Genomic DNA, 26681 nt, shown 5'->3' on the forward strand with positions numbered 1-26681 from the left:
CACTTTTTTTCTTATCACCCCACTTCTTGGCTATTCGTTAAACTGATTTGTGGGTGTGGTGAGGGGTGTATTTATAGGCATTTTAAGGTTTGGGAAACTTTGCCCCTCCTGGTAGGAATGTATATCCCATACGTCACTAGCTCATGGACTCTTGTTAATATGAAAGAAATGAATTTATCAGGTAAGTTCTTACATAAATTATGTTTTTCAAATAAATTTGCAAGCAATATAAAAAACGTTACTGTGCCTTTAAGAAGCACACAAAAACTGTCACAGTTGAATAACAATGAACCGGATTAGTTATAGAAACCAAATTTTCACAGTAAATGCATAAATTTAGCAAAGGATTGCACTCATTAGCAATGGATGATTAACCCTTAATATCAGAAAAACGGATAACAATTGAAAATAAAAGCGTTTTTATCACAGTCAAAGCACAGTCTCACAGGTCTGCTGTGAGTGATTACCTCCCTCAAAACTAGTTTTGAAGACCCCTGAGCTCTGTAGAGACGTCCTGGATCACGCAGGGAGAAGAAGGCAGACTGTGACTGAATTTCTAATGCGTAGTAAAAGTGCCAAAATAGGCCCCTCCCACTCACAATACCACAGTGAGGGAAGCTCAGTAAACTGTTTTAATTCAAAACAAACGACAGCCATGTGGAAAATAACGCCCAAAACAATTTTTCACCAAGTACCTCAGATAATTAAACGATTTAACATGCCAGCAAACGTTTAAAATCTAATTTATGAAATGTCATTAAAAAGCCTGTTGCTAGTCGCTCACACTGCAAGTTAGGCTAAAAGTTATATGCATACAGTATTTTCCCAGTGAAGTGCCATTCCCCAGAAATACTTAAGTGAAAACATACATACATATCAGCCTGATACCAGTTGCTACTACTGCATTTAAGGCTGTACTTACATTATATCGGTATTAGCAGTATTTTCTCAGTCAATTCCATTCCTTAGAAAATAATATACTGCAACATACCTCTTTGCAGGTGAACCTGCCCGCTGTCCCCTGTTCTGAAGTTACCTCACTCCTCAGAATGGCCGAGAACAGCAAATGGATCTTAGTTACGTCCGCTAAGATCATACACAAAACTCAGATAGATTCTTCTTCAAATGCTGCCTGAGAAAAAACAACACACTCCGGTGCCGTTTAAAATAACAAACTTTTGATTGAAGAAATAAAAACTAAGTTTAATAACCACAGTCCTCTCACACATCCTATCTATTAGTTGGGTGCAAGAGAATGACTGGGTATGACATAGAGGGGAGGAGCTATATAGCAGCTCTGCTTGGGTGATCCTCTTGCACTTCCTGTTGGGGAGGAGTTAATATCCCATAAGTAATGGATGACCCGTGGACTGACTACACTTAACAGGAGAAAGGGGTGTGGTAGCCTGGACTAAGTCTGACTCTCAGTTATTTAAGTGATGCGCCCTCCTAATCCAGTTATGTTGATAGCGCAACCTGTTGCTGCAACTGCGAGGGCAGGAGGAGACAGAGCGAGCACAGGACAATAGGAGTGGTCTGACCAGATCTGACAGTGACACACTCAGTCACTGAAGTGCCGTCTGGCAGACAGTTTCACCACTTTAAACGCTGACATGCTACAAGGCTTATATTAACTCACTATTTTACTCGCCCCTGCTTAAATTCCACTCCTAATGGCGAGTTGGCAAGTGGAATTTTTGAGCTGTGTGTGTGGGTATATGTATGTAATATAAATAAATAAATATATAAAATATAGTCAGCTGGAGAGCACTCTCACTTCTCAGGTCACTCTGCCAGGGTGCATGCAGGGGTTGAATAATATTGATGAACAAAGGCAGCACTCACTGGTCTTTTTTTAAAATGTGCAGTTTATTTTGTGACGTTTCAGGGACCGTATCCCCTTCCTCAGACAGAGAACACATAGACAATGCATACATTTATGCAAACCCAGACCAATGAGACATAAGACCCACCCCCAGAAGTGGAAAAACCGCCAAAGGTTGTCATAGCAACCTCACAAACAATGTACACACCCACACAGATCACCCAATAGACAGGCAAGTAAACATGTAACATCAATGTATTCACTGATAGTCCTCATGTACACTGTAAAATAAATAAGCTGAACCTAAACTGCTGTTTAAATGAAGAATAACATAGACACAATATGTTCACAGCATCAATGGTACTGATTAATCATTAGTAAAGTAGCGCAACACACAGAATACACATAGCAGCAGCCAGCATAATGCTTAATAAGAAAATCCATATAGAGCCCAACAGCATTCATTAGACAGAGCGAGTTACCAGTGTGTTAAAACTTAACAGATGCGTACATACCACTGACCAGGCGATCGCATTCTCACCATGACCGCATTTACAGAGTGTGTCACAAGATTAGCATTAACAGCGTGTTTCCCGGGGGCGGAGCCAATACGTCATAACGCTGACCGACAGTACACAAAGCAGCAGCTGTCATTCAGGAGACACGCTGATACTGCTAATGAAAAAAATGTAAACCCCAGAGAGATATGACTCCATAAGCCTCATATGTAAAAGCCAATGCAGATAGAATAGGCAAGGCAGCACCCATCAGACATTACAAAGTATGGCCATTATGCATTAGGCACAGTAAATAAAACATTCCTAGAAAAAAACTACTTAGAAAAATTTTTTTACTTAGAAAAAAAGATATATATGTGTGTGTGTATGTATGTATGTATATATATGTGTATATATATATATATATATATATATATATATATATATTTATATATTTTTATATATTTTTATATATATATATATATATATATTTTTATATATATATATATATTTAATAGATGCAATCTTTTATGTGTAGTGATCATGTTTTCTATGTTTCTAAGTAACATTTGTGCCTGTTTGTTTAAAACTTTAAAAATAAAGTTTATTTCATAGTAAGCTGTAAGCACAAGATATAGTTAATTTGACAAATTATAACAGTATAAAGCAATTTTACATACTATGAAGACTGTCTGTCTTTTTCTTGGCTTACACAAATAGCATTAACCAAGTGAGAGCAAGGCAGTACAGAAGGGAAAGATAAAAAAAAATATATGTGGAAAAACTACATGGCTTGTCAGTTTTATAAGAATTTTAAATGGATGGTAAGCGCTTACTTCCAGAGCATGCCCTATCTAACTCAAATATCCAGCGTTCTGACTCAAAGCTTTGTACATTTTTTTTTGTGCTTTAAAGCTTTATAATTAACTATTGTTTCAGGTTTAATGTGTAACTTGTCCTATAGCACTGTGTGTGAATCCTGCACTATGACCAAAATTTACTGTTCTTTCAAGTGCACAAGTTTGCAAGTTGCAAACCTATCCGCCTTCAATTGCCACTTGCGATGTTGCATTGACCAGCGAAACCAATTGCGCTAGAGCAGAGCATGTCAATCACCCTGAACGAGCAAGTGTCTGCGTAATTGATCTTGCCAGCTTCCGAGGTGGCATAGAGACCGAAGCACTTTCTGCTTCTTAAATATGTGGCAGCAAGCTCACTTATGGGAACCTGCTGCACATAGCCCAAAAAGCTGCAAATGCAGTTTTATAAATCTAGCCCTATGAGATTGTTCATTGTTTAATATTTGGTGGCTTATGACATTTTTGGGAAATAACTTTAACAATTTAATTGTGTTGCAGTACATTGAAGGATGACTTAAAACTGAGCAGTAGTGAAGATAGCGATGGAGATCAGGTACACTTTAAGATTATTTTATCCAGTATATTGACTGTTCAATCTTTTAAATACCTAATTGTTTCCCTTTTGTTTAGGATAGAGAAAAATAAAAACTTTGTGTTTTAGCCTTATCATAATTCTGAATAACTGGAGTTCTTATGGGTTAGAACATTTAAAAAAGTAATCTTCTGTAAGGCTAGAGCAGACATATCTTATCATTCGTCTACTGATTAAAAAAAAAAAAGTGGTATCTATCCTACTACACTAATACCTACAATTTCAGACTGAGGAGGTAATAACAGATCCTACGGTAGATATCTTATAGTTTGGGGTCATATCCAAGATACACAGGTCACTATTTGTAATGTATATGCCCCCAATGAAAAACAGGATACCTTCTTCTGCCACATATCACAACTTTTGACACAATGGTCACAATCCTGAATCATTCTGGTGGGGGATTTTAATATATCATTGACCCCTTACATGAATAAAACTGCTACTAAATTAACCAACAAACAGCATAGACACAATCATCTAGCCAAAACTATTAAAGACTACTTATGGACGCATAATATTCTATACTCCTGGGAAGCTAAATATGGTACCACCGTGGACTACACCTTCTATTCGAACGCACATAAGACATACTCCAGACTGGATTATATTTTAACTTTGATACCTAATGTCATCTTATTTTCAATACAACCTTGTGTCTGGTTGGACCATTCTATGGTTCAGCTGGAGATGACAGGCATACTAAACAGGCATAGACAAGGCTCATGGACGTTTGACCTGACTATTCTAATATTTCAAACCACACCTAAAAATTTAAGAAGCCTTAAGAGAGTACTGGCGACTAAACAAAGGCACAACTAGCAACACAATAAATACGTGGGCAGCCCATAAACCTTACCTTAGGGGTTTATTAATAAAGCAAAAATTGTTAGCCAATAAAAAGATAAGGGCTTTAGCAGATAAGATGCAGCTAATAATAGGGGAACTAGAGAGACAGCACCAACGATCGCTATCAGATGCCACACTTCAGTTACTTCAAACTAAGAGGAAAACTCTAGCTAAAATTTTGGAAGGCTCCACAGTTAGGGCTATTAAAATGCTAAAATCTCACTATTACCTGCATTCAAATAAACCTGATAAATACCTCGCTCATAAACTTAGACAGAATTAAAAACTTTTCTATTCCAGTTCTACAAAGACAGGATGGCACATGCACCTCACATCCACAAGAAATAGCTGATATGTTTGCTGACTATTATGCCTCCCTGTATGATGGTCGTAAGGTGGAGTGGTCCTCACATACACAGGAGCAACTTAAGAGCTTCCTGCACAGAGCTACAGTTAATAGGCTAGGTCAACAGGAAAGGGAGGGTTTGAACGCTGACATTTCTGAACATGAAATATTAAGAGCAATAAAAGATCTGAAACCAGGTATAGCTGCGGGACCGGATGGTTTCCATAGGGTTTATTATAAATTGTTCAAGATAGAACTAGTCCCTCATTTGCAAACGTTTTGTAATTCTGTTATGCAAGGCAAGTAGATTCCCACAGATTTATTACAGGCCAAAATAGTGGTAATTCCTAAGGTGGGTAAGAATTTAGAGAAATGCCAGAGCTACAGACCAATTTCATTGATCAATCAGGATGTTAAAATCCTAACTAAGATCCTAGTCAATAGAATGAAGACAATTGTTCCACAGCTGGTCCATCTGGACCAGGTGGGCTTTGTGACAGAGAGGAACCAAATAATGTAAGAATAACAGTGACTTTTGTAGATTATCTGGCGGGTACTAAAATGCCTTCTCTGCTCCTATCTTTGGATGCAGAGAAGGCATTTGACAGGGTTGATTGGACATATATGAAGGCTATTTTCACTGAAATGGGCTATGATGGAAGTTTTATGACTGCTCTGAAAGGGATCTACTCAACTCCGACGGCTGTTATTAGGGCCGCTGGTTTCCAATCGAGAAATATTAACATCCATAATAGTACGAGACAGGGTTGCCCGCTATCACCAATTTTGTTTGCCCTTTGCATTGAGCCGCTAGCGGCATGAGTTCGGAATACCCCATAAATATCAGGCATTAAACTTAAGAACTCAGAACATAAACTCTCGCTTATTGCGGATGATGTCCTTTTGACTTTTATTGAGCCCCTAATGTCCCTCCCACATCTGTACCAAGTTCTGCAGGACTTTTTCTTGATTTCTGGTTATAAGATAAACTTAGATAAATGCGAGGCTTTGCCTATACCATTACCACCACACACTAGGAAATTAATTGAAACTATCTTTGACTTGTCCTGGACCAAAAAAGCCATTTCCTATCTGGGGGTGAAGATAGCTGAAGTCTACACGAAACTTTACGAATTAAAGAACGTCCCTCTACTTAAAGGGACAGTTCACCCAAATGTTTTCTCCCATTTAAATTGTTCCTAATGATCCATTTTACCTGCTGGAGTGTATTAAATTGTTTACAAGTAGATCCTTTACCCCCTATTTTGACCTTTAAAATAGCTGATTTAGCTTGTGGTTTCCCAACCTATACTGAAAGTTTTGATACTGGAGTCTCGGCTATTGAAAAGCCTAAGTAAACACAGCCAGCAGAAGAAATTTAAACTCACAGTGGGGTGCAGGATAGTTACGAAATAAAATGATAATTTTCCATTGTTCTCTCTATGTATTAAGCTTTAGTTTTCCAGGCAAATATAAGATAATAAAACAAGTTTGTGTACACAAAGTGATAACATATTGAGAGATATTACCTGAAGCTCAACCCATTGTTAATAGGCTGTGGTTTAAAAGCACAAAACCAGCTACTTCATATACACAAATAAAGCTGAAAATGCAATTTCTCATGAATTTTATACTCTGCAGCTGGTATAACAAGTCTTGAAAATACATGAATATAAAAACAATTTCTTTTTAAAGACACAATGAGTCCATGGATTTCATCCTTGTAGGATATTCACCTCCTGGTCAGCAGGAGGAGGCAAAGAGCATCACAGCAGAGCTGCTATATATAGCTCCTCCCTTCCCTCCCACTCCAGTCATTCTCTTTGCCTACGTTAGTGATATGAAGAGGTAAAGTGAGGTGTTAGATTAGATTCTTCAATCAAGAGTTTATTATTTTTAAAGTGGTGCCAGAGAGTGCTACTTTGTTCTAGGGTGTAGCCATAGTCCATATCAGTCTTTACAGGAGAGCATTTGGTGGCTTTATAGCAATGGGAACTTGTGAGACATAATTCTCACTGTGCCTCCCATGTAATTGTTTGCTGCCCTTACCAAAGAAAATCTGAGGGATATTACTCAGACTTCTCACTTTAATTTACAGGTCCATGTGAGGGAGAGACCTCGCACACCTGGTAACTGCCTTACTGTCCGGCAGGAGATAATGAGATAAGTGCTAACTTTATTCTGGGGGTTGAAAGGAGACTCAGAAGCAAGTTGGGCACTTTATTTTTATTATTCCTCATTGGATTTAGCCTTATTATCAGAGGCTTACAGGTAGATTCCCTCAGAGTTTTAGGGAGCCCTTTAGGACAGTTAAACGCAGACACTGGAGCTCTTGTGAGATGCCATTCAGTCATATCGCAGCCATCACTAAGGAACTCTGTGTGAGGCAATACATTTGACTGGTATTATCTCCCGTCGGTTTAATAATAGCCGACCGGGAGATCTCATATGGCCACAATTGTTTATTTGCTGTAATCGTTGAGCAGTATTTCTGAATTAGCTCAGTGTGAGGCAATACATGGGGCTTACGTTCTTATTTCCTGGCGGTTTCATAATAGCCGACCGGGAGATCTCTTATGACCATAATTTGTGTTTGGTTTGACCGAGATCAGTGTTAAAAGCGTGTTGATGCACAGTGTGTTTAACATTATAAAGCGACTGCATGATTCCACGTTGGGTTCAGTCTATTATTTTACTCCCGAGGATAAGATGGCGATCGGGAGAGGATTATGCTTGCGCCCACGATGGGCGGAGTTGTGTGGCGCCAATTTAGTGCGCACCACTTTGTTTATTCTTTCTGGTATCGGAAGATTTAGTGGAGACTGTTTCTCTCGTTAAGATGTCAGTATTGCACTGGTCAGTGATAAAAGGGTTTTAGTCTGCAATATCTAATCTTTTTTTCGGAAGAAATAATAAGTTAGAGTTCTAAATGAATTTCACAGCCCTGTATATTAAAATGGAACAGTGCACACATGAAGTAAAGTTACTTTTAAAGAGACAGTAACGTTTCTGTGGGGTTCCTTTTATGGATGCATTTCAGCTGTTTATTGTTTAATTCAGCTTGAACAGTGCACACATGAAATAAAGTTACTTTAAAAACTTAGAGACAGTAACGTTTTTGTGGGGTTCCTTTTATTTGATGCATCTCAGCTGTTTATAGTTTAATTTAGCTTTGTACTTACTATGGAACATGCGCACACATAAAGTAAAGTTTTACGTTTAAAATTTAAAGAGACAGTAACGTTTTTGTGGGGTTCCTTTTTATTAAATGCATTTCAGCTGTTTATTGCTTAATTCAGCTTTGTACTTAAAGTGGAACAAGTGCACACATAAAATAAAGTTACATTTAGAATTTAAAGAGACAGTATCGTTTTTTATGTGTCAATTTTTATTAAGATTACGCTCTTTTTTGAACTTTCTCCTTTTAAGGCGTTTGCTGTTTGAGTCTGTTGCCAATGATCTCTTTATGCCACAAATTTCTCCTAAAAATGTTATGGTCCACATGTAGTGCCCTGCGTTTCCTCACACACTCTGTATGGAGTTACAATGCATTATGTTTTTTCCCAAGTGGTGGGAAACATTATTAGATGGATTCAGTGGTTGCTATTCCGAATAGTTCTTCCCTGTTAGAGGTAGATACTTCAGCATTAAATGAGAGAAAATTCTCAGTCTCAGATGACTAATATATTTATTTGATCCTGAGGTTGTTTTTCTTTCAGTTCTTTAGCTTTACCACCTCCATTTGGTACTTTAGGAGGTTTTAGCTACCCTGGTCATCTCCGGTACTACCAGTGTAATCTATCCTAGTGCGTTAAGTAAGTTATAAGGAATGGAAAAGTCGCATTCCCTATATTTAAAGAGATTTTTTACATAGCAGACTTCGCTAAGGAGACTGGACAAAACATTCCCTAAGGTGGAAGGAGTAGTTTCCAGTTTAACTAAGAGAACTACTATGACACTTGAGGATAATGGGATTTTTCAAAGGTCCTATGGATGTAAATTAGACAAGGGATGTACACCAGGGCTTACAAGGGCATTTAGCTGTGTACTTTTCTACCGTGACTAGTGCAATGGTATATTGGTTTGACGCGTTATCTGATACTTTTATGTCAGAGACTTTCCTGGATAAAATCCAGGATAGAATAAAGGTTTTCAAATTGGTTAATTCCTTTATTTTAAATTCTTCTCTGCAAATTGTCAGAAGGGAAGCATAGGCTTCACTGTTCCACTTCACAGAGCCTTATGGTTAGTCTTGTTCTACGGATGTATACTCTAAGTCTAAGCTTTTAAGTATTCATTACAAGGGGAAGACCTTGTTGGAATCTGACTTGACGGAAATAATATCCAAAAGATTTATATAGGCTTGACGGAAATAATATCCAAAAGATTTATATAGGCTTGACGGAAATAATATCCAAAAGACTTATATAGCTTTCTGTTGAATCAAAGACAGCATGAAGGACATGCCCCTGATCCAGGATCGGATCTTGTAGTTTTCCTCCCAGAGGTAGGTTTCTGCTTTCAAGATTATCTGCAGATCAGGCAAAGGGAGAAGCGTTCTTACACTACGTAAGAGACATCTCAGACCTGGGGATGTTTTTTTCACAAAAGAGAGGGAACCCATACAGGTACTAGGTCTGTTTTTTTTTTTTTTTTTTATACAAATCGGTTTGTGGTTTCCATAAAAGAGGAACCTTCAGTCCATTTTTTAGATCTCAAGAGTCTAAACAGATTTTCTTGGTGTACCGTCCTTCAAGATAGCAACTATTCGTTCCATTATTCATTTGATCCAAGAGTGTCAATTTATGACAATTTTAAGGACGTGTATTTTCATATGCCATTCATAAGTTGGACAAACGCTTTCAGTTTGTGGTTCTTCTTTTCAGCCTTGTCTCTACACTCAGAGTTTTTCACGAAAGCTCCGGGAGCGCTGTGGGCGGTGCTTCGGTTACGGGGCATTGCAGTGGCGTCTTATCTGGACGACAATTCTAGTGTAAGGTGCCATCCTTACAGCTAGCAAGATTTCACACGGACTTGGTGTTATCCTTCCAGTGGTCTTACGCGTGGAAGGTAAATTTGGAAAGATTTCCTTAGTCCCTTGCACAAGGGTACTTTTTCTTGAGAATCATTATAGATTACATATCAATTGAGATTCTTCTGACAGAATGTCAGGAAATAAGAAATTATTGATACTTGTTTAGTCATTCAGTCCACTCCTCGGCCTTCAGTGCATGGAGGTAATCGGACTGATGGTGGCGGCAATGGTCGTCATCCCATTTGCTTGGTTCCATCTCAGACCTCTGCAGTTAAGCATGCTCAGGCAATGGATCAAAGATTATACAGTTTTGTTTTTGTCTCCTCGAATACTACTGGGTCAGGAGACAAGGGTTTCTCTCCAGTGGTGGTTGTCTCTGGATTATCTCTTCCGAGGATCCTGCTTTCGCAGACCATCTTGGGTATTTTTAACAGACGCCAGCCTTCTAGGGTGGCAAGCAGTCTGGGGCTCCTTCAGGGCCCAGGAGGTTTGGACTCAGTCAGAGTTTGTTCTTCCTTTACACGTTCTGGAGCTGAGAGCGATCTACAATGTCGCCTGGCCTTAGTTGACTTTGGTCCAGTTTTTCAGGTTCCAGTCGATTTCAATAATGTCAGTGATTTACATCAATCATCAGGAAGGAACGAGGAGTTCCTTAGCGATGAGAGGTATCCAAATTAATTCAGTGGGCGGAGGCCTTTTCTTGGTGACTGTTGGAGATCCACATCACAAGGGGGGGAACAACTGGGCGGATTTTCTGAACAGGTAGACTTTTCTTCCGGGGGTGGGAACTCCATACAGAAGTGTTCTCCAGATTTTTATTTAGTTTGCTTTTTTCCTCGGGTCATTGCTTGATTCAAGCAGGATTTGGCTTTGGTGATCCTCATAGCACCGGCTTCGCCTAGTAGGATTTGGTGTGGACATCTCATCTCTGCCACCTGGGATACTTCCGTTGAGGAAGGTACTTCTAATTCAAGGGCCTCTCCTTCATTCGAGTTTGGTTTATCTGAAACTGACTGCTTGGAGATTGAACAATTAATATTATCCAAGCAATGTTTTTCTAACTTTATTATTGTGATCATGTCTCAGGCTAGTAAGCCTGTCTCTGGATAATTTGTCCTAAGATATGGCGTTAATATCTTTTTTGGTGTGCATACATGGGTTCTCATGGAGTATTTTGTCTTTTCTCCAAGAGGGTATGGAGTAAGGTTTATCGTATATTCTTCTAAAGGGGTCAAATTTCTATCATTTACTTTATTTTATTTTTATGACATCTGGCGGATGTCCCAGATGTACAATCATTTGGTCAAGACGTTGGTTAGGATCGAACCTGTGCTCAATCTGGTTACTCCTCCATGGAGTCTGGATTTAGTTCTTCCTTTCATATTAAGTTGTTATCTGGGAATGTCTTTTTTCTTGTTGATCTTGGGCGTAGCTTAATGGCTACCACTCCTGGTTGAGAGTTTCTTTCCACGGGTACTGTACATTTAATGTTGAGTCTTAGAGCTCTCGACATTACAGTATCAGTCTCCTTATCTTATTTTACATGCAGATAAGGTAGTTCTCAGTACTAATTTAGGACTTCTTCCTAAGGTGGTTTTTTGATCGGAACATTACTCAGGAAATTTATTCTTTTCTTGTGTCCTAATCCTTCTTTCAGAAGGTAAAGACTTCTGCCCAATTTGGACGTGGTCAGTGCTTTAAGTTTTTACCTGCAGGCGACTAAGGACTATCTTCAGTCTTCTTCTTTGTTTGGGATTTTCTCAAGAAATCGCGCGGGACAGAAAGCTATATGGGACTGCTGGACAGCAGCCTCCAGGGAGAGCTACGGCTCATTTCACGGGGGGCTGTGGCTTCCTCATGGGCATTCAAGATTGCTGCTTCTGTTGAACAGATTTGCAAGGCTGCATCTTGGTTCTCTCTTCACACTTTATCTAAATTTTACAAATTTGATACCTTGGCTTCGGCTGTTTTTGTGGAGAATGTTTTTTTTTTTTCAGGCAGTGGTGTCTTCCGTTTAGTTTCCCTGTCTTGTCCCTCCCTTATCATCCGTGTACTCTAGCTTTGGTATTGTATCCCACAAGTAAGGATGAAATCCGTGGACTCATCGTGTCTTTAAAAAGAAAAGAAAATTTATGCTTACCTGATAAATTTGTTTCTTTTTAGACACAATGAGTCCATGGCCCGCCCTGTTCTCTGAGGCAGGTTATTATTTATTGTAAACTTCAGACACCTCTGCACCTTGGCTTTTCCTTTCTCTTCCTAACTTCGGTCGAATGACTGGAGTGGGAGGGAAGGGAGGAGCTATATATAGCAGCTCTGCTGTGGTGCGTTTTGTCGCCTCCTGCTAACCAGGAGGTGAATATCCCACAAGGATGAAATCCGTGGACTCATCGTGTCTAAAAAGAAACAAATTTATCAGGTAAGCATAAATTTTCTTTTTTCAGTGTACTGTCCCTTTAAAGCAATTGGTAAGGATTTGAAGAAATGGAGAATGTATAGATTCTCTTGGTATGGCAGGTTATCTGCAGTTAAAATGAATGTCCTTCCTCGGATTTTATATTTGTTTAGAGCTTTACCAATTGCTGTCCCTAAGTCAGAACTACATAAGATGCAATCAATGATAAATAATTATTTAAGGGGAAATAGACAGGCTCCAATAGCTTCACGTACTCTGGCGCTACATAGACAGATAAGAGGGATGGGCTTCCCCTAATTTGACTTATCAGGCAGCCAGAATATCACAGGCATCCTTACTGAGTACGAATAATAGAAGCTGACCTGGGGGGATTCGAGAACCCTGCAGATATATTGTGGGACTTTACACGAAAACTAGATAAGCAGGATTATAGTTCAATTATCACTACCGAAACTGTTAGATTGTGGAGGTCCCTAAAAGGATCATTGGCATTAATTCCCCCGAGATCACAAACTATCCCCCTGAAGTACCTCTTGCACCCAAGTTTGCATCAACGGGTAGGGAAATGGTTTAATAAGGGGTTATATAGAGTGGCTGATTTTTTGGATCGAGGGAGAATTCAGACTTGCGCTCAGATTCAAGAAAGAGTTCAGCCATTGAAGCTACAGTGGTTTTTATATTTAAAGATTTCCTCAGCCATAAATAAATATTGCTCACCATGGCCAATACAGACATATACTACGCTAGAACACGTATGTACTGACCCCAAGAGACAAAAGAAGATGATCTCCATAATATAAACTTTATAGGAAGCGACATTTACTGATACCTCACTACTTATAGATAAGTGGATAAAAGATACGGTCTTAGACCTACTAAAAGACGAATGGATCCAAATTCTATCTGACTCAGGTAGAGGGTTGACAGGTGCTGACTTAAAGGAAAATTGTATCAAAACGGCCTTTAGATGGTACCTCACCCCGGAGAGAACTTTTCACTTTGTTAGGGAGGGTTTGAGGTACTGTTACAGAGGTTGTGGACAAGTAGGAACTTATTTACACATGTGGTGGGAGTGTACTAAGTTTAGGGGGATTTGGGATAAGTTACTGAGACTGTTAAAGGGACACTGTACCCAACATTTTTCTTTTGTGATTCAGATAGAGCATGACATTTTAAGCAACTTTGTAATTTATGCCTATTATCAAATGTTCTTTATTCTCTTGGTATCTTTATTTGAAATGCAAGCATGTAAGTTTAGATGCCGGCCCATTTTTGGTGAACAACCTAGGTTGTCCTTGCTGATTGGTGAATAAATTCATCCACCAATCAAAAACTGCTGTCCAGAGTGCTGAACCAAGCAAAAAGCTTAGATGCCTTCTTTTTCATATAAAGATAGCAAGAGAAAGAAGAAACATTGATAATAGGAGTAAATTAGAAAGTTGCTTAAAATTGCATGCTCTATCTGAATCACAAAAGAAAAAATTTGGGTACAGTGTCCCTTTAAGTAGGATTTTACAGGAACCTGTCCTCCTGACTGTCGCTCAAGCGCTCTTAAACCAAAAGCTTACTTCGTTCAATTTGGCAATTAACACATTTATTAAAACTCTTTGCACAGCAACTAGAATGTAAGGTGGGGGCCCCAGAGTGGAAAAGTTATGAATAAATGAACTATATATATATATATATATATATATATATATATATATATATATATATATATATATATATATATATATATATATATATATTGTCAGAATTAACCGCCACAATCACAGGGACGAGAGAGCGGTTTACCAAGATCTGGTTCTATGGGATTATGCAGTATGAGGAGAGAATTGCACATTAAAAGGGGATATATATAATTGTACGTACCGGACAGGTCCTTTTTTAAAATCAAATTTAAATATTGAGTACTGGGATCCAGGGGAGTAAGATTTGTTGTTCCCCAACAGTACCTTGAAAAGTAACTATTTAGCTCTTGTTAGATTCCAAAGTAGATAACTGCACACAAAGACCACAGTTTTAATTTGTTATAAAGTGTTTTATTGGTTATAAAATTTTGTTTTTATAACGATAATAAAATCACAGAAGATGAATGTATCTGCAGGATGGGATGTAGGTATGGGGCTAGGTGACATCTAATGATATGTGGGCTGGGATGACTCCGTCCTAGAGGTCAATGTTTGATTTAAAGGAGAAAGGAGGAGTTGCCAGTGTGCTTCTTTCTGAAATGAAGACGGAATGTTAGGTACCCAACAAGAGATTGTAACTCAACAAGCTGCATTGACAAAGGTTGCGGGACTTACTTCAATGAACACTGGGAGGCCCTTGACATTCCAAACTGGGACATTTTCAACTCCATATGCACATGTAAAGGGGGGCAGTGGTCCAGCTCAGAAGATAAATATTGCATTGTATGTTCTTCTATGATGCTTATCCTGATGCAACTGTGTGTTATTTTCTTTCTGATGTGATACAATAAATAAATATTTCAACTAAAAAAGTAATCTTCCGAACTGGACAAACAAGTTAACACTAGTACTTGTGTACTGAAAATGTAGTTAAAGGCCCTGTAATAAAAATGTAACTGTTGTTGTGGTTGGCCATTGATGATATTACACAATTTTATTTGATGGCTAGTGGAATTGTAATTTATGACCATTCACAAATATATTTCTATTTGCAGGATTGTGATAAAACTATAGCAACAAATGCTCCAGGAAGGTATGTTTAAGTGCTTTATTTCCAGTAACTTATAGTAAGTCTCTTATAATAAGTTGATTAACCCTTTTGCTGCTGATTCACTTTACTTATGTGCCAATGCCGGTTTAACTGTTACCCATACCTATTTTTTTTTTTTTTTTAAGACATCATACACCATTAGAAAATATTTCCAGTTCATAGATCTACTCGGTAATGCCTAGAGTCACTACCCAAAAAAGGCTGCTTTTTTTTTTTTTTTTTTTTTTTTTTTTAAAAGAAAAAGTAATTTTCTGTAGTTTAAACAACCCATTGTTTATTTAAAATAAAATTCCAGTTTCTCATTTAACATAATTCACCTTCCACAAATACACAAATGTAAGATTCTATATCTTTGTTTTGCAATAAAAATCAGTAATTGAAACTAGAAGATAAATTGACATGATTAATAAAATTGAAATGAGTACTGTGCATCTGTCCAAATTTGCAAACAAAATTAAATAATATCTATAGGTGCAAGCTTTCACGTAAACGCATATCAAAAAGAAAAGTGAACTTTAAGTAAGAAACAATGTCCAAATTACATATTATCTGTTGATTGCACAATTCTAGGATTTACAACATAATAGTAGTTTACCTACTATTTATGATGTAATTAAAACCAAAGTACTGAAAAAAGTAATATGCTACAATAAAATATTGTGCTGTAGAGGGTTAAAATAAGAGAACGGATTTGAATAGAGCTGCAGGCACAGGAGGAAACCATATCATGGTGGGTAGTATCCATGGTACTGTAGTAGTACCCAGCAGTTTAATGTCCCTTTAAGTGGCAGGCACCATGCAGGATCTTAAAGGATCCTTAAACACTAAGTAAATGTTAAGCGCTCACAACTAAATATGGGTGCAGCCATTTTGAAACCTAGGTTTCACAGCAGGGAGCTGAAGGAGAGTTGCACATATACAAACACGTTGGCTAAAACCTAGATTTCAACATGGCAGCACCCCTGACCAGGGTATGTAAACTTTTGATCAGAGTCATTTGGGTAGTTTCTGTTGTCATTATCATTTAAAAAGAGTAAACACAGTTGATTGATAATAAATGGCTTCAGCCAAACACTAACCATGAGTGAAAGAAAAGTTTTTGTGTTATCATTCATATTCTCTGAAAAATGGCCAAGAAATAATAAATTCTGCCAGGGTATGTAAACTTATGAGCACAACTCTGTGTGTGTATGTATATATGTATGTTTATATTCCATCGGTAGTATGCACTCACTCCAATATTAAACATTCCATCCCCGGGTGTCTCCTCAATGATTGAGAGAATTTCATGTATGAAGGAGGGCACTCACAGGTCTTTGCAACAAATTAATTTTTTTATTTCATATGTCAACATTTCGGCTCACATATCGAGACTTCTTCAAGACGATCTATAAAAATAGAAATTTTATACCAATAAGTCTAACATGTTGTGATCACCTTCACATGTAGACAGAATGCAACTTGCAGACTAGAATATCTCCTATGCCACACAGTCAGGAATGCGGAAATGGGGAGTGTAGCGTAACCATGCCTGAACACAAGGTGAACCGTACAGTCCAAAAAAGCACGCCCAACCAAAAGGCTGCGTCACTTGCAAAGGCCTCAAAGTTCCAACCACGAGCCCATAAAGATCAGACATAAGCAGGTTGAATCACATAACAAACTTGATTATTAACTCCCTGTTCAATAACCCCCCTCAGGAGATATTAACCCTCAATTCCAAGATACTAACAGAGACTCACTGAGACCCTTATGTCATATAGTTAGACCCGCAAAGGTGTGGTAGCCTCTCTGGAAAACATTCACATTACAGTACATTGACGAGAAAGTAAAATAAAACGATCTTACCGGAATCTACGCTGTGGAACAGGAACACTGCCTTTCAAGTGTGACAAACAGTGGCATAGCCTCCGCCATGGACTTGAGAGAAGAAAGCAGGCAGTGGTGCAAAGTTAGACAACGCAGATTGCTTGAGGAGCTGTTAATATGAGTCAGGATATTTTCACAGAGAGACTCTCCCTGCTTCCTTGGACTCTAACTTTCATCCAAGACCTCACTGAGAGACTGACAGGACTCCTGTCCCATGCCAAAGAGTACTACCCTCCATAAGAGACTGGGTCTATTACATTCTCTTTCATGGTCGAATACTTGGCTATTCTATTGGCACGCGCTGGGAGGACTTTGCCTCTTTTGTTGCGTTCCATGCTTGCAGGATGTTGGAGAGATGTTTTTTCGGTCTCTGTGCCTGGTATTATCCCAGCTTTCGCCTGGTGTAGGCATGGCCTCCTTCCCTGTTTGGGTTCATTTGGATCTCTAATTTGGTCCCACTCTTGGAGGTGCTGTTTTTTGCTTTGAGGGACTTTTCGGTTCCTCTGTCCTCATTGGCCTTGTTCCCTTTGGAGTTTTCGGCTGGTTTTCCCTTCCTTTGTGAAGGGTGAGTGGTGGGGAACCGTCTGTTTTGCGACGGTCTCTCTGGTGGACTGTTGGTTCAGTCGAGTCTGTTTGTGGTTTCTAATTTGGCTCTGGACTGGCTGCAAGTCAGTGTCACTGTGGCTTTTCCTTTGAAGGTTTTTTTCTCGGATGAAAAAAACGTGATTTGCGATTTAATCGCGATTTTCTTATAAATGACTATAACATCTTCATTTTGCATTAGTTTATTTAACACTACAGAATCTTAATGTACGTGTTTCTCAATGTCCAATACACTCTTGGAGCATAAAAATACAAACCACATCATTTAAGATTTCAAATGGCACCAGACAGGGTTGCCCCCTGTGGCCCTTATTATTCATTCTCTCTCTGGAAATTCTAGCCGCTAAAATCCGCTCTGAGGTAAATATTAAAGGTATAAAAATAGGGGACCAAGAATATAAGATATCTTTATACGCGGACGACGTGTTATTAACAATAACGGACCCCGCAAGGTCCATTAAAAATTTAGATTTATTACTGCAGGAATTTGGGAGATATTCAAATTTTCTTATCAATAAGAACAAATCGGAAGCACTTAAGTTTGCGATCTCTTTGAGGGAATACCGCGAATGTAAAACAAGTAGCGCATTCGTCTGGAAAGAAACCTCCTTAAAATATCTGGGACTTGAATTATCATTTGATGATGCACGCCTTTTTTCGGAAAATTACTCCTTTACTAAACTTCAAACGGATCTTAGTTCATGGAAGACTAAAATGATTTCATGGCTAGGGCGAATACACAGTATAAAAATGAACATTCTATATATATTTCAGACTATTCCCATTAAGATTCCTTATACTTATTGTATCAACCTCCAAAAAATTATTAACTCCTTTATTTGGAATAATTCCAAACCAAGAATTAAAGCTTCCATCCGGACAAGGTCAGAGGGTGGACTAGGGGTACCAAATATTAGAAATTACCATAGAGCAATCACTTTACAAAGGATATTAGATTGGCATATAAATTACAAGAATAAAGTGTGGGTTCAGTTAGAGAATAATTTAATGCCATCTCATCCAATGAATAAACTAATATGGACCCCAGTGGAGGGTAGACCCCTAGAAATTATGCAGTTTCCAATGATTAAACATATTTTTGTAAATTAGGGAAAAATAATAGCAGAATACCCTTCTATTTCAACAACCCCGTCACCTTTACTCCAGATTACAAATAACGCAGAATTTCAAGGGGGGCATATGCCTAGTTACTTTGGTCACCAAAAATTATTTAAATCTATGCAGCTGTGCCAATTTATAGAAAATGGGAAGCTTAAATCCCAACAGGATTTGTTGAACCTGGCGGATGGCACATATGGCAAATGGCTTAAATACTTACAAATAAAAAACTTTGTGGTATTCCACCCAGAGAAAGCAAATTTAACTAGGCAATTAACCATTTTTGAAAAAATCTGCTATAATGAAACTCCAATAAGAAGTACTGTTTCATTTAGTTATAAACTTTTAAATACCTTGGCAGAATTTACAAAACATAGTTACATGCAAAAATGGGAAATAGAGACAGGGTCACAATTAGAAGATTCAGAATGGCGGTCTATGTGTGCTAATGTAGCTAGATCCTCCTCCTCATCGAAAATACAGGAATTAAACTATAAAATACTGACGAGATGGTATTTGACGCCAGCCAGAATGCATAGTATATACCCTAACGCTTCTAATCAATGTTGGAGAGGATGTGGGGGGGATAGGCAATATGCAACATATTTGGTGGGAGTGCCCTACGGTGAAAAATATATGGGGTATAGTTTCAGGATGCATTCAACAGATCAGTGGGAAGGATGATTTTCATTTGGATATATATACAGCCCTATTAAATAAACCCATTAAAGGTATTTGTAAAACAAGAGCTAAATTAATAATGTATGTATTAAACGGAATAAAATCTCTATTGGCTAGAAATTGGAAAAAATTAACTGTCCCGGATAGGGAAATGTTAATTACAAGAATTAGTGAATTGTTGGTGCTGGAGGAATATACTTATTTAAGATCCAATAGAGGAGAGGTCTTCCAGATGATACGTTTCCATTGGGAAGAATTTAGATACACAAATCAAACATAGTTCTGTGTGTGCTGAAGGTGCATGGGGGGATGGGGGGAGGTGCGGGACAGGATTCCCCCCCCCCTTTTTTTTTATGTGGTATGGATGTTTTCTGGGTGAAATAGTAGGTGTTGTTTTGTCAGGTACAAATATTAAGGATTTTCTTATTATACAGAGTCTGTATGTTTTAAAAGGTAGTTCATTTATAAATCAGAATCACATCACTTTAGTTACTCTAAGGAATTTGTGTATATGTCTTCTTCTGGTTTTCTATTGTGTGTATAAGAAATAAAATTTATATAAATAAAATAAAAAAATAAAAAAAAAATACAAACCACAAAATAGTTAAAATAAAATTTGCTGCCTGTGATGTGATTAAATAGTAGCCTCTAGCAAGTTATTAGGTCTTATGACACACGACATTGTCATGTTTTCTTGGACAGTCATTCTAACTGTGGACAGTGGTATGATTAACAAATGAAGCAGTGTAAGCCACATACACACACACACACACACACATATATATATATATATATATATGTGTGTGTGTGTGTGTGTACAGTATATGTGTATATATGTGTGTGTGTGTGTGTGTGTGTGTATATATATATATATATATATATATATATAAGTACAGAAAGAGAAAAAGCCGGATGCGGTCTTAAATTAAAACGTCCAATTTATTGGTCAATGTTAAAAATAATTGACAGTACTCAAACGAAAAAGTCTAACATGTTTCGGCACACGGCCTTACTCATAGACATAATTTTCTTAGTGAAAACCGCCAGTATTTAAAAGCAGTAGTGAGTATCTATTGGTTGTCATTAATTGCTAACAAGTAACAAGTGGTAATATACTTAGACAATGAGAGAACCTAACTAACTATGCTGTTGAATAAACACATGATTGCTACAAAGGTATATAGAATTAACATAAATGGGTGGCATGTAAATCTCAGCCAATATTAATATTAAATAAATAAATGAATATACCATATGTGTAGCGGCTGGTTTAAATTCAATTAAATCAACAAATAAATAAATAAGTAAATGAATCTATACAGACAGATTACAATATTACACAGGTAAACCAAGTGAGGCTTGTTTTGGTTTACTATAGCGATTTAGAGGTTCACACACTTGTGATCATATATGCAATATTGTTGCATAAGCCTAGAATAATTTTAAATAACTACTGTTATATATAACCAGTTGAAAACGGCCTCTGTTTTATACAATTCATATATCTAGTAATCTTAGACTTAAATGTATTTGTGTTTGTTATTAATAATAGTGATAATAATAATTGGGCACAAAAAAGCCTATGATGTTATAGGAATTGTACTATAAAAGCACAAGTTATCCTATTTGTGGTGAAGACAAATGCAGGAGAAGTTTAGTAATTTGAGACTTGGTATATATTATTAGTTTTAAATTTTAAACGATTTAATACTAAAGAGACCTTTCTTAGTTTGGAAAATATGTTGTAACATCACGGGTCCTCCTGTTGATGTAAACACCAACAAACACAAGGAAAAAATACAAACAGAGTAATCAACCAGTATGTCAATTATTGTTAATGGTTAAAGAAATTATTCTGGGTTTGGATTTGAGTTATTTAATTGTGTGCTCTGGGAGAAATTTTCTAGTTGGTTTAATGTAAGTAAAGGGGGGGTGGTGTATTATGTTATAGGTGTAAGTAGAGCCCTCATAAATAAGTAATAATTATTGTTTTTCTAAACAAATTATCAGATTGATACATGATCATATAATATCTTGGTAAATTATTCCCAAAAGTTTATAATATCATTGATGGAGTTATATCCATCAGGGATACGCGACTTCAAAGTGAAGATCCAAAATGCCTCTTTTTTCAAGAGGGCCTTATTTCGATCACCACCCCCTGTTTTGTGCTTGTATATGGTCAATAACCATCCATCTAAAGGTTGTATTACTGCTAGCATGTGTCTGAATGAAATGCTTGGCCATGTCAGATACAGGATCTGATCGTTTGATATCGGATAGATGTTGCCGGATGCGTTCTCTAACCTCCCTTGAAGTGCATCCCACATATTGTTTCGGGGTGCATGTGCACCAAATCATATATACTGCAAATTTTGTGCGACAATTGACGCAACTTTTTACTGTATATGACTTATTTGTGGTGGAGGAGGAAAAAACATTTCCCTTCTGGATAAAGCTGCAAGGGATACATGCATTATAACCACACTTGTACATACCCCTAGATTGTAACCACAAGCTTGTAGTTGTTTTATCCTTAGGTAAAGCACTTGGGGAAATAATGTTTCCTATGGTGCATCCTTTCCTGTAGGAAAACCTACATCCTTTGTCGACGAAAGGAACCAATCCCTCATCTGCCTTGAGCATAGGTAGATGTTTGCGAATGATCTTGCAAATGTTATCGTAGTCAGATGAATATTGAGTAACAAAGGTAACCCGATCACTAGTGGGATTGGTCCTTTTAGGTTTATTTGCCAACAGTTTTCCTGTCCAAACAATCCACTTCATTTTTTGCCTTTTGAATGGCTGTGTTGTGATAGCCCCTACTTATGAGTCTGTGAGTAAGATCATCACTTTGTACAACGCAATCTTGTTTTTCAGAACAGTTCCTTTTTATTCTAATATACTGTCCCTTTGCTATGGCATAGGGAACATTTAGTGGATGGTTGCTTCTGCCATGTAGGAGTGTATTACCTGATATGGGCTTTCTGAAAATTTGCGTTTTTATGTTGTTAGTACCAGCCAGATTGCTAAGCTGGACATCTAAAAAATTTATAGATGTTTTGTTTGTTTCAAAAGTGAACTTCAGACCCCATTCATTTTCATTTAGATATCCAATTAACTCTTCAATAAGTGTGGGCTGACCAATCCAAATCAACAGTAGATCGTCAATAAAACGATGGTAGCTTTTGATATACTGGAGAAAAGGATTCTGTTCCCCATATATCATGCTAAATTCAAACCAACCCATTACTAAGTTAGCATATGAGGGCGCAAATTTCGCCCCCATTGCTGTACCTTGCAACTGGAGATAAAAAGAGTCATCAAACTTGAAATAGTTGTGTGTCAATAAAAATTGCAACACATCTAAGATGAATTGGATAAATTCTTTGGTATAATTCGTTTTATTCTCCAAATAGAATTTAACGGCAAGGATCCCCATGGTATGGGGGATAGATGAGTATAGGGCTACGACGTCTACTGTTAGCCAAGAAAATTCTTCTTGCCATATAAAGCCATCAAAAATTTGAAGCACATGTTTGGTATCTTCAGAAAGCTTGGTAAGGAAACAACAAGTGGCTGCAGTATGCTGTCCAGCCATTCTGATAGTGGTTCGCAAAGCGAACCAATACCAGACACAATTGGTCTACCTTTTACATTCACACTAACAGTAGACGTCGTAGCCCTATACTCATCTATCCCCCATACCATGGGGATCCTTGCCGTTGAATTCTATTTGGAGAATAAAACGAATTATACCAAAGAATTTATCCAATTCATCTTAGATGTGTTGCAATTTTTATTGACACACAACTATTTCAAGTTTGATGACTCTTTTTATCTCCAGTTGCAAGGTACAGCAATGGGGGCGAAATTTGCGCCCTCATATGCTAACTTAGTAATGGGTTGGTTTGAATTTAGCATGATATATGGGGAACAGAATCCTTTTCTCCAGTATATCAAAAGCTACCATCGTTTTATTGACGATCTACTGTTGATTTGGATTGGTCAGCCCACACTTATTGAAGAGTTCATTGGATATCTAAATGAAAATGAATGGGGTCTGAAGTTCACTTTTGAAACAAACAAAACATCTATAAATTTTTTAGATGTCCAGCTTAGCAATCTGGCTGGTACTAACAACATAAAAATGCAAATTTTCAGAAAGCCCATATCAGGTAATACACTCCTACATGGCAGAAGCAACCATCCACTAAATGTTCCCTATGCCATAGCAAAGGGACAGTATATTAGAATAAAAAGGAACTGTTCTGAAAAACAAGATTGCGTTGTACAAAGTGATGATCTTACTCACAGACTCATAAGTAGGGGCTATCACAACACAGCCATTCAAAAGGCAAAAAATGAAGTGGATTGTTTGGACAGGAAAACTTTGTTGGCAAATAAACCTAAAAGGACCAATCCCACTAGTGATCGGGTTACCTTTGTTACTCAATATTCATCTTACTACGATAACATTTGCAAGATCATTCGCAAACATCTACCTATGCTCAAGGCAGATGAGGGATTGGTTCCTTTCGTCGACAAAGGATGTAGGTTTTGCTACAGGAAAGGATGCACCATAGGAAACATTATTTCCCCAAGTGCTTTACCTAAGGATAAAACAACTACAAGCTTGTGGTTACAATCTAAGGGTATGTACAAGTGTGGTTATAATGCATGTATCCCTTGCAGCTTTATCCAGAAGGGAAATGTTTTTTCCTCCTCCACCACAAATAAGTCATATACAGTAAAAAGTTGCGTCAATTGTCGCACAAAATTTGCAGTATATATGATTTGGTGCACATGCACCCCGAAACAATATGTGGGATGCACTTCAAGGGAGGTTAGAGAACGCATCCGGCAACATCTATCCGATATCAAACGATCAGATCCTGTATCTGACATGGCCAAGCATTTCATTCAGACACATGCTAGCAGTAATACAACCTTTAGATGGATGGTTATTGACCATATACAAGCACAAAACAGGGGTGGTGATCGAAATAAGGCCCTCTTGAAAAAAGAGGCATTTTGGATCTTCACTTTGAAGTCGCGTATCCCTGATGGATATAACTCCATCAATGATATTATAAACTTTTGGGAATAATTTACCAAGATATTATATGATCATGTATCAATCTGATAATTTGTTTAGAAAAACAATAATTATTACTTATTTATGAGGGCTCTACTTACACCTATAACATAATACACCACCCCCCCTTTACTTACATTAAACCAACTAGAAAATTTCTCCCAGAGCACACAATTAAATAACTCAAATCCAAACCCAGAATAATTTCTTTAACCATTAACAATAATTGACATACTGGTTGATTACTCTGTTTGTATTTTTTCCTTGTGTTTGTTGGTGTTTACATCAACAGGAGGACCCGTGATGTTACAACATATTTTCCAAACTAAGAAAGGTCTCTTTAGTATTAAATCGTTTAAAATTTAAAACTAATAATATATACCAAGTCTCAAATTACTAAACTTCTCCTGCATTTGTCTTCACCACAAATAGGATAACTTGTGCTTTTATAGTACAATTCCTATAACATCATAGGCTTTTTTGTGCCCAATTATTATTATCACTATTATTAATAACAAACACAAATACATTTAAGTCTAAGATTACTAGATATATGAATTGTATAAAACAGAGGCCGTTTTCAACTGGTTATATATAACAGTAGTTATTTAAAATTATTCTAGGCTTATGCAACAATATTGCATATATGATCACAAGTGTGTGAACCTCTAAATCGCTATAGTAAACCAAAACAAGCCTCACTTGGTTTACCTGTGTAATATTGTAATCTGTCTGTATAGATTCATTTACTTATTTATTTATTTGTTGATTTAATTGAATTTAAACCAGCCGCTACACATATGGTATATTCATTTATTTATTTAATATTAATATTGGCTGAGATTTACATGCCACCCATTTATGTTAATTCTATATACCTTTGTAGCAATCATGTGTTTATTCAACAGCATAGTTAGTTAGGTTCTCTCATTGTCTAAGTATATTACCACTTGTTACTTGTTAGCAATTAATGACAACCAATAGATACTCACTACTGCTTTTAAATACTGGCGGTTTTCACTAAGAAAATTATGTCTATGAGTAAGGCCGTGTGCCGAAACATGTTAGACTTTTTCGTTTGAGTACTGTCAATTATTTTTAACATTGACCAATAAATTGGACGTTTTAATTTAAGACCGCATCCGGCTTTTTCTCTTTCTGTACTTATTTCATTATCCCTTTACAAAGCCAGGTCTTACAACGAACTTTGATTCCTGATAAGTATCAGGGATTTTTCCATTTGTTCCCCGGACTGGGATTTTTTGAAGTTGCCCTAGAAGGATTGGCCGAGCGGTGGAGCTACGTCATAGACGAGCACGGATTGGCTGGTATCGACAAAAGGGTGTGACAGGAAGTGCAGCTACGCCAGAGAGCGGACGCAAGGAGAGGATATCGTAGGAATTCACCGGTCTTCCAGAGGTGCAGCGGTGGCCGTGCCGTATGGTAAAGTTACCGGAGAATCACAAGTTAAACCCTCCATTCACTTATTTGCTGTAAAGAATCCTGTGAGTACTTACCCCTGTTGATCCACACTGTCTCTCCATTTACCCACCGAGCTCAGGCATACTTCATTGAGGTCTTCAGAGTGATTGTTTGTCACGGCAGGAAACCGCAATCCAGCCTTGATGTTTTTTCCTTTGTTTTCTTCTATATATATATATATATATATATATATATATATATATATTTATATACACATGTTTTTTTTCCGTGTTTTTTTTTAAACATTTTAATTTCACTGAAAATGAGCCCTTCTCCTGTCCAGGAATCCATTACAGGCATATAGCAGTAGGGGTGGGGGGCTGCTCCTTTCAGAAATTCTGTGCCTTGCTAATATAAAATACATTTTAGATGCAGTTAAGTTAACCCAGCAGCTAATAGCAGAGGGGATTGCAGTTTTAGCCTTTGGTAGCAGTGGGGGTTAACCGCATCTGCTATGTATTTAAGCCGTTTCTCAGAGAGCAGGAGATTGTGTGGGAGGTTCCATAATGTTTACATACCCTAAGTTTCAGACTGCAGACGTCCCTAGGGGGGAAAATAAGTAATTGGCTTTCTCTGCTCTTCATTCCTGCATGGGCTCTGCTTTTAGATTTCTAGATTGATCGGCTGCTTCTCAGAACAGAAAGTGAAAGTAAAAGAGCCATTTTAC

At 37.6% G+C, this 26681-nt stretch overlaps 1 protein-coding gene across 2 annotated transcripts in view; it reads left to right on the plus strand.

Annotated features, from left to right (window-relative positions):
* AFF4 (ALF transcription elongation factor 4) overlaps positions 1–26681 on the plus strand; it is a 433430-nt gene that overhangs the window by 220102 nt on the left and 186647 nt on the right. For both annotated transcript variants that reach the window (XM_053717172.1, XM_053717174.1), the window contains 2 exons: positions 3681–3735; positions 15107–15144. In XM_053717172.1, the coding sequence (XP_053573147.1) occupies positions 3681–3735; positions 15107–15144 (93 nt within the window). The remainder of the gene's footprint in view (positions 1–3680; positions 3736–15106; positions 15145–26681) is intronic.

Source organism: Bombina bombina, chromosome 6, assembly GCF_027579735.1.
Source record: "Bombina bombina isolate aBomBom1 chromosome 6, aBomBom1.pri, whole genome shotgun sequence".
NCBI classification, from domain to species: domain Eukaryota; kingdom Metazoa; phylum Chordata; class Amphibia; order Anura; family Bombinatoridae; genus Bombina; species Bombina bombina.